The following is a 9,025-nucleotide window of genomic DNA, read 5'->3' as shown; positions in this document are numbered from 1 at the left end:
AAAAAAAAAAAAAAAAAAAAAAAGAATTATCGGCATGCATGTTGTTTGTTAGCGCATTTCGACGTCCACATCTGTAAAGTGCATTTTTCCCATCCGCTTGGCAGGGCAGCCAATAGGCTTGGCACGATTTGGACGCATATCAGCACCCCAAACTTCGCCGCCCCCTCTTGACTCCCAACGTGCCGCGCCCTGTGCGTGTCGTTGTTGAAGCCGGCGATATCCTCGGGGGTTACTCAATCATGGAAATAACGCGAATGGATTACCAGGGGTGATGATTGTGACGATCGAACTGCGGTATTTTCCTGCCAAGATGTGGGCAGTATGCTGTTCTTAAGAATGGGTATAAATATCATGCTTGGCGTCGAACTTTGTAGACTGTGATTATGTCTTTCAGGAACAGCCGACCTCGACAGCAGCTTCCATTTAAGCAGCCATTATGAAAGCGGTACTCGTCACAGCCCTGTTCGGCCAACTGGCCCGGTCATCCCCCAGGCCAGCTCTGCCTCTCGACATAGACACCAAGGCAGCCCTGAACTCGCGCCTGGCCAACGTCTACCTCTCCTCCAGGTCGGTCGAATCAGCCCCGGCCGGGACCCTGACTTACACATATGGCGAGTGCACGTCAGAGAGCCATCAAGATGCTCACCACGTGATTGCAACTGCCCCGGGTCCTGCAGGCTCCGGCGAGAGCAGATTGGCATGGAGCATCCCCGAGGATGCCAAGTCGGGTGGCTGCATATCTGCGTGGGATTCTGCCGGCCGGCTCGTCGGGCGCAGTGGACCTCAGACGATGCATCCGAGCAGGAGCCGCAAAGCCAAGCGCGGCATCGTCATGTCGCAGACTGATGGCTTCGACACCCTCGGGCCGTGGTTCGATGGCGTGGCGCACCTCGAGGCAAAGAACCTGAGTGTTGTGGATGCCGACGCTGCCAAGGCTTCCAAGGTCGGAATTGTCGGTGCTGGGTGAGACTTCCACTCCATTGTCTTACTGCGGTCTTGTGCGCAATACCTCCTCGTTGTTTAATCTGTGCTAACTAGCTTCCTCAAGAATGTCCGGTCTCATGACATACCTCGTCCTCAGCCAAGCGGGCATGAAGAACCTCGAGATCATCGAGGCGAGCTCCAGACTAGGCGGCCGCGTCCACACGGCGTACCTGTCCGGCGGGCCCTCGGGCTTCCAGAACGGGACCTTTTCCTACCAAGAGATGGGTCCCATGCGTTTCCCCGCCACCATCGAGCTCAACAACCAAACGCTCAACATCAGCGACCACCAGCTCGTCTTTGACCTGGCCGACGAGATGAACCGGCTGAACGGCCACTCCAAGAACCTCAGCATCGACTTCATCCCCTGGTACCAGACCTCGCAGCAGGGATTGACATACAAAAACTCCATCAAGCTGCCGAATGGCATCGCCCCCACCCTTACCGAGGTCGCCCAGAACGCATCCTTGAGGGTCGACCTGGAGATGGACAACTCCACCGCAGCGCTCAGCGCCAAGGTGGGCTCGCTCGAGTCGAATGAGGAGTTCTTTGCAGAGATCGCAAAGAACATGCACAAGGCTCATAGCGATTTCATCCGTAAGTTGATCGAACCGGTCGACTGATAAAGCGTACATGCCAGCTAACAGCCCAGCAGACAACAAGGTCCCAGGTGAAATCGGCGGCCGGTGGAGTGAATTCGGCTACATGGTCAACTACCTGAACCAGACACTGAACGACACAAGCATGGTCGTTGGTTCGGGATCTTCAGACTTTTGGGATACTGTGAGTCGTGACTGCATCTGCTCGGGCGTAGCAAGAAAGACTGCAGCGCCAGCCACTGACATCTCGTGCCGTCTCGCAGCTTTACGAAGGCATGTACTTTAGCGCCTCAACGTACAAGACGGTGAACGGTGGCTTGAACCGCATCCCAGAGAGCTTCCACCCGTTGGTTGACAACGCTACCATCATGGGGCGCAAGATTGAGCGCGTACAGCGCGACAAGACGACGGGCAAGGTGACGCTGCAGTGGCGAGACAGCTTCAAGGATGCCCAGTTCAAGTCATCGACATATGACTATGCCGTCTTGGGCGTGCCATTTTCTGTGCTGAAGAACTGGCGTTTCACCCCGCCCCTGGTTGGTACCATCGCAAACGCCCTCACGCAGATCCCATACAACGGTTCGTCTTTCTCGGTTGATCCCGTCGCCCAGGTTTGGCCATACTGACATGATAAAACAGGGGCCTGCAAGATCGCATTGGAGTTCAGCGAGCGCTTCTGGGAGACGAAGCTCCCCAACCCCATCTATGGCTCGTGCTCCACTACCACAGATATCCCAGGTATTGGCAGCATTTGCTACCCATCCTACGACATCAACGGCACTGGCCCCGCCTCCATCCTCGCCAGCTACATCTCCGCAGACCAGTGGGGAATCCGTATGGCAACGCTCAGTGAGGAAGAGCACGTGCAGTATGTCCTTGACGCCATTCTCGAAATCCACGGCCCTGCCGCCGAGGGTCTGTACACGGGCAAGTACAACAGAAAGTGCTGGTATCAAGATCCGCTAGAGGCGGGCAGCTGGGCATCTCCTCTTGCCGGGCAGCACGAGCTCTTCATCCCGGAATACTTCAAGACCCATGATGGAGTCATCTTTGTCGGCGAGCACACATCCTACACCCATGCTTGGATCTCCTCGGCTCTCGAGAGTGGCATTCGGGGAGGCGTACAGCTATTGCTCGGTGAGTTCTGATTTGCTGTTCTTGTTGTTGTTCTTGATGATATTGGCTAACAGCTTGTAGAACTCGGGCTTGTGGATGAAGCAAAAGCCGTTGTGGACAAGTGGATGGCTCGCTGGATTGAAATTGTAAGTCATAATGCCACCCCAATGAATCCGCATATATGCAGATGATGCTGACATCGACCGGTTCTCCTTAGTAGTAATAAGATCTGAGGGAAACAACAAGATGTATCCCAAGGTAGAGGCCACAAAAAAAGAAACAAGATGTATATGGTAGAACTTAGATAGGCCAAGTGCCTCCCAGGTCACTTAATCAATGCGACTAATCGCCAAGACAAACAAGCCCCAAACGCCATGCCATGCCCAGAGTAAAACCAGAATAAACAAAACATCAAAATCTTATTTCGTAGCTTCCAGCCCTGCTCAAGTACCGCACCCACTTGACACTACTGTAGTTGCTCTTCTCAAATACCTTGAGATATCGCACCAACAGACCGCTACTGGTAAACATGAGCAGGCTGAAGTTCATGCTCAAAGGCGGCCGGCTCCAGGCCTTTTGGCTGGTCATGCTTGTGAGCTCGGCCTCGGCAGACAGGACATATTCCGATTGGCCGGCAAATCGACCAATCTTCCATATGATATGGTTCTCGGACGGCTCATACTTCGCTTTGCCTTGTGTGCAACGTTCTGTTATGCGAGCTGTGTTGAGCGGTGTGGGGATGCGGACGATGACGTTGGTAGCAAAGAGTTTGGGGCCAAAGTTAGCCTTGACACCGATGCTGTATTCAACCTTTGTCTTGCCAATCTCGTTGACGATGGCATGGACCTTGAAGGGCAGGTTCACGTTCTCGGTGGCGCGGTAGCGCATAAGCTCGAATTCGCCGTCGGGAGGCACGAAGCTGATGATTCGGTCCGAGTCGAATTTGCCGAGCTTGACGCACTGGTGGAACTGGCAGTCCTCGAGCGTGACGCTGCCAGCTGCCGCCTTGGTAGCCTTGGTGCCCATGCGGTTGCCGGACGGCAGACTCATCATGCCGTCGCCGTCGAGAAGCAGTCGGTCATTCAGGCCAAACTTGCACTCGGGTGTTCCGGAAAGGTATGCGCGCATGACGATCTGACCCGTGACGTCGGCGCGCAGCACGGCCCCAGCAGCAGACATCAAGAGGTTGACGTCTTCAATAACATCGACAAATGCCTCGTTCTTGCGGTACTTGACGTCTGCTTTGCGCCATGACAAGGCGCCGGTAGCTTGCATTGTGATCTTGGCCGAATCTTCGGGGCGGTGCTCGGACTTGACGCCTTCAGTCGTAATGTACATCTTGAGCGTGTCTGTTTCGGTGTTTTGAGGGTATCCAAAGTCGACAATCTCTGTATGAAGTAGGCGATAAAGTTAGAAGATGTTTGAGATGGATCAACAGCGGGCGAGAGAGCATCAACACACCGTCTAGCAGCTCGTAGACAAGCACAAAGTTGTTCTTGACGGCCTCCTCGTCAAACTTGCCAAAGTAGCCCCGCCCGAGCTGGATAAGGCGGTAGAGGAACTCAAAGACGAGAGCAGCGTTCGCATTGCTCTTGGTAATAGCCACGAGGTAGATGTTCTCGTGCTTGACATGGCTAAAAGTAGTGCTTCCGAGCGTCAGGATCGGCGACCGGGTTTCCCGAGCGCTGATGACTTGAATGCGGAACACATCGGCAAGGCGAGGGCGACAATCATTTCGGAAGCTGCGAAAGATGAGGTTTTCACCTTTCAAGTTGAAAAGAAGGACGCCAGACAGCATCTTGAGCTGATTTTTGACGGCCGACCGAGGGAAGTGATGAAGTTCGTGATAGTCTGAAGGAGGGATGACAAGGTACGGCACGCCAATAAATTGTCAAGCATTTAATCGATCAAGCTCCGTCGCGGTGTTCCGTCCCCGCCGCTAGACCAGAGAGGTAAGGCGGTGTGGCAAGGGGTAGTGGGGTCAGTGTCGGGTAGCTGGGGTAGTAAGGAAGGCGGGACCATGGAGAATTACAGGTGTAGGGATCGTCGCTGTCGCCCACCTCATTTGTATATACATGGTACGATGTAGAAATGCTGCCAGTAGTCCTTGCTGATTGTTGCATGTAGGTTTCAATGCCAAGCGCTTCTACCATGATACTCTTGGTATGCTCACACCCTCATACGCCAATACAGGTAAAATAACAATGCTTTGAGGCGTTTGTCATTAGGATCTCCAGGCTGCAGAATACAACTTCAGGCTGCCGGGTCTTCTGGCGACCTACATAAAAACGTGCGAGTTCAGGGTTCTCTCGCGGTGAGAGACGGCTTGGATGCCTTCCGATAGCTAACAAGCGCAAATTCGGCAAAGTTCTGCTTTTGTATGATTCGCATTGGCAATCAAAAATCGCTTCCGTGGTTTCCGTTAAAGTCTAACAACATTGCGTTCGTTCAACTTCGTGCGGCAACTCCCGATAGTATCGTAAAGACATACGATACTACAGTCTAGTCTGGTCGGGTCATAATCGTCCATTGGATTCCCCCTATGCGGTTGCTAACACGCTTTACAGATTCACAGAGACCCTTTGAACTAAACCGATCTTAAGCGCACGACTACATAACGCATGATGACTCAAAGGAGATATTTCTGTCTGTCTTAATGTGCAGCAAATGTTCGTCAGCGGACATCCGAATGTCGCAGTTAAGGGCTTGGGGGATCTCTGCTTCACCCTAACCCTTATATCCCGCTTCCACCTCCTTGTCTACAGGCGACGCTTCCATTACTTGGAAGCACCAAGGGACAGCAAAAGAAGGGCCCAAAATGCAAATGGCATTTTACTCCTTGTCCGTGAAAAAATCTAGGCTTTTCCGCTCGCCGAAAGTTTTCCCGAGCACTGATGTTGACTGCATATCGCACGTTTCGTGCAGCATCTGAGCTCCGTTTTCTACATGCTTTGTCGCCCGTCCAATCTATATCTGCTTATGGTTTACCACTGACAGTTTTGCTTGTATCTCCCAAATTGCGCAACCAAAAGCGTCAGTCAGTTTTGCCTTCAGCAGCTGACAGCAAAGCCAAGCACGTCTGCAAAGCTTGGCAAAGCAGGTGCGGCAGCTTTCATTATACAACAGAAATCATGACACTGCCGTGCATTGTTGCTCATGATGGTTCTGTTGCTGCTGCTGCTGCTGCTACTGCTCCTGGTTCTGCTCGTCACCTGCAAAAATCAACATCTGTCCAGAGCTGCATGACTGCAGACGCAGAGTTCACACCTTTTTTTTTCCATGGGCAAGTACAGGACCTACCGACAAACGGGGAGTCCCTGATTCTCCTCTACATCGTCATGACTACAAACAGGTCCGTCCGAACAGTTCAAGGGATTATGCAAATCCCATGGACACTTACCAACGGTTGAGGGGCCTTTTGAAAGCTGATGTCGTCAACTATACGATGCTGGCGACGAAGGACGCGTCGCAATGCGCCACAGCCCCATGATGAACCCTCCACCACCAGCAGACTGTGCCAGTGGTGCGGCGGTCATGCGTCGGTATCGGTCTGTTCTTCTTCGTACATCCCGGACTCGGGGAAGTCTTGGGGTATTCTATACTACGATGAAGGCAGGGAAATTATGAGACTTAAATAACCACTCACCTTGCCGTCTACTCATTGTCTTTCGTTTCTTGAGACATCGCCACCTCAATCCTCGGCCAAGTGCCTACCGGAAACCAACATCTCGATCATCTACCAATATACTAGCCAATATTACGAGACATCACCGTCTGTCAACACCACTACTAATACCCCTTTATCTAATTGTACCCAAAAAAAAAAAAAAAAAAAAAAAAAAAAAAAAAAAAAAAAAAAAAAAAAAAACATCACCATGCACGCCACTCAGCTCCTGTCACTGGCCGTCGCCGCCGCGGTGGCCTTGGCCCAAACTAATACCAACGGCAGCTCCACATCGCTAACCGCCGCGTTGGCATCCCAGCCGGATCTGTCTAACATGATTGCCCTGCTCAGTACACAGCCGACCTTTATGGCCCAGCTGTCGCTCGCCCAGAACGTCACCTTCTTGGCACCCAGCAACAATGCCCTCAACGATTTCTTGAACGGACCCAACGCCACGCCGCTGAACAGGACTACCCCTCTCGGTGTCGCCGCCCTCCTCAGCTACCACGTCCTCAACGGCACCTTCTACGACTCGGAGATCAACGACGACACCAGAGTTGTCAACACTGCCCTGAATCTGGCACCGTACTCCAACATCACCGGCGGCCAGCGTATCAGCTTTAGGCGCCAGGATGGCAACGCCACCTTCTTCTCTGGTCTGATGGAGATGTCGAGTGTGACTACTCCCGTATGTTTCTGACCCTGACCCTTGGCACATGAAGCTCATGAATTGGCATACTGCATGTACTGACACCACCCCCCAAGAACATCAACTACACCGGTGGTGTCATCCACGTCATCAACCGGGTCCTGACGCTTCCTGTAAACGACACTCGCACCCTGACCGACCTGAACTTGACCGCCGCTGCTGGCGCCATCCGCCGAGCCGACTTGTCCACTCGCCTCGATCGCCTGCGCGACGTGACCATGTTCATCCCTAACAACGAGGCCTTCGACCGCGTCGGCAGCTCCTTTGAGGACTCCAAGATGTCGGCCGACCAGCTGTCTCAGGTTCTGCAGTACCACATCGTCCAGGGCTCACGGCCCTTTTACACCAGCGCCCTGGCAAACTCGAGCCTGACCACCCTCAACGGCGCCAGGCTTACTTTCACCAACACGAGCAACGGAGTGTTTGTGAACTCGGCCAAGATCGTCTCGTCCAACGTCTTGACCAACAACGGCGTCATCCACGTCATTGACAAGTAAGTTTATTTGCTTATTTTCCCAGATTATCGTCTCAAGACTCGGAGTGGACTGACGCGAACCGCAGCGTCCTCAACCCCAACAACGTCGACGCCCGTCCCGACCCCTCGGCCACGAGCGGCTCGCCCATGTTCAGCGGAGCCTCGCCTGCCACCGGTGTCCCCTTCACTTCGGGCGTTTCTCCGGCCCCCGGCGCAACCCCCACTGGTGCAGACGGCAGTAATGGTGGCAACGGTGGGAACGGCGGCGGCAACGGCAACGGCCAGGGTTCGGAGCCTGCCCGCGGTGCTGCCGCCCCTATGCAGACTGGCATTATCGGCGCTGCTGCTCTGTTTGGCGGTGCTGCCATCCTTGCCAACCTTTAAACAACAATCGAAGTGAAAATAGGATAGATTAGATGATTGTGAAATACGGAGACCTTTGAAGGGGTGTAATGGAAGCACTTGAGGAGGGCGAGCGACGTTAGTAGAGGTTGCTTTATACCACTTGTACTATATTAATGTTTTTTTATCAATTGAGTCCATGTTTTTTCATTCAGTCATGAGCATCATACCAAGAGTTTGAGTTGTTCCTCTCGCCCTCCATGACCACACATCGATCTCACCACAGTCCGTTCAAGTCAACACGATATTTTTAGCTAACTGCGAAAGCACTGCATACTGTGACCGAACATCTAGTTGGCACCTTGGGATGGGAGGACGTTGCCAGTGGCATATAGTTGTGATATGAATGTGCTACTTTCCTGGCAGCTGCCAATATAGCTTTACATGGGTCAACCCCTAATCAATCATAATTTAATTCGAGAACTTCAAGGGTGAACTTTTGTGAACTGGTTACTCAATCAGGCTCTCGTACAATCCTCTGATGCAATAAGCGAAGTAGATAAAAGAGCTAAGCTTGTCAGACCATGCAAGGTCTGAAGATTGATATTTAAAGCCGTGGATAAATGCAATCAAGTCCCCTTTGGAAAATATAGTGGCAACCCCCCCCCCCNNGATGTTGTCATCCGGGCAGTGTTTGGCATCGGACCTCACCCTGCCTTCTGTACAATCGGCCAAGGTTCATTCAGCGTTTGTCGAAATGCAACAAATCGTTGGATTGATGTTGGCTGAGAGACGGTGATTGTAGTGTTTGGTCGGTTAAGGTAACGCGAATTGAGATCGATATGTGCCTACGGCCTGCCGTGGGCCAAACAGGCGCTAAATCTACGCGGGGGCCTGGCTGGCATTTCTCAGTCTTGCAATGCAGACAACACCATCAACGCACATGAAACCCGCAAAGTTCGAGCCTTGGGATATGCCCATGTCTGAGCGGTCAGTTTCCTTGAGTAGCACGCCCACAAATTCCGGAATCAGAATTTCGCGAAAATAGTCAGAATGAAAGGAACAAGGCACTGTCTTCCGCCCCAAGCGGCTTCAAGGCAGGTGTGGAATTGGGGGGGGGGGTTTCTAATGATAAGAAG

General features: G+C 52.7%; 4 protein-coding genes across 4 annotated transcripts; 3 read left to right on the top strand and 1 right to left on the bottom strand.

The window, feature by feature from the left end:
- Nucleotides 1-436: 436 nt before the first annotated feature.
- PpBr36_07936 (uncharacterized protein) lies at nt 437-2,954 on the top strand (the record flags this gene model as incomplete). The annotated part of the gene is made up of 7 exons (XM_029895069.1): nt 437-963; nt 1,049-1,578; nt 1,637-1,764; nt 1,844-2,159; nt 2,220-2,717; nt 2,778-2,846; nt 2,917-2,954. Coding segments are annotated over 7 exons (2,106 nt in total), but the record flags the coding sequence as incomplete, so codon positions are not given.
- A 153-nt stretch (nt 2,955-3,107) lies between these two features.
- PpBr36_07935 (uncharacterized protein) lies at nt 3,108-4,494 on the bottom strand (the record flags this gene model as incomplete). Its single annotated transcript, XM_029895068.1, has 2 exons — nt 3,108-4,084; nt 4,158-4,494. 2 exons carry the CDS (start codon nt 4,492-4,494, stop codon nt 3,108-3,110), a joined length of 1,314 nt encoding a protein of 437 aa, XP_029748006.1.
- Nucleotides 4,027-4,551, top strand: PpBr36_07934 (uncharacterized protein; the record flags this gene model as incomplete). Its single annotated transcript, XM_029895067.1, has 2 exons — nt 4,027-4,053; nt 4,168-4,551. The coding sequence occupies 2 exons, from the start codon at nt 4,027-4,029 to the stop codon at nt 4,549-4,551; spliced, it is 411 nt and encodes a 136-aa protein (XP_029748007.1).
- A 2,020-nt stretch (nt 4,552-6,571) lies between these two features.
- Nucleotides 6,572-7,928, top strand: PpBr36_07933 (uncharacterized protein; the record flags this gene model as incomplete). The annotated part of the gene is made up of 3 exons (XM_029895066.1): nt 6,572-7,048; nt 7,126-7,562; nt 7,631-7,928. 3 exons carry the CDS (start codon nt 6,572-6,574, stop codon nt 7,926-7,928), a joined length of 1,212 nt encoding a protein of 403 aa, XP_029748000.1.
- Between the last annotated feature and the right edge of the window lie 1,097 nt (nt 7,929-9,025).

Source organism: Pyricularia pennisetigena, chromosome 1, assembly GCF_004337985.1.
Source record: "Pyricularia pennisetigena strain Br36 chromosome 1, whole genome shotgun sequence".
NCBI classification, from domain to species: Eukaryota; Fungi; Ascomycota; class Sordariomycetes; order Magnaporthales; family Pyriculariaceae; genus Pyricularia; species Pyricularia pennisetigena.
The sequence above is the reverse complement of the archived record's forward strand: the minus strand, read 5'-3'. Positions and strand labels throughout refer to the sequence as shown.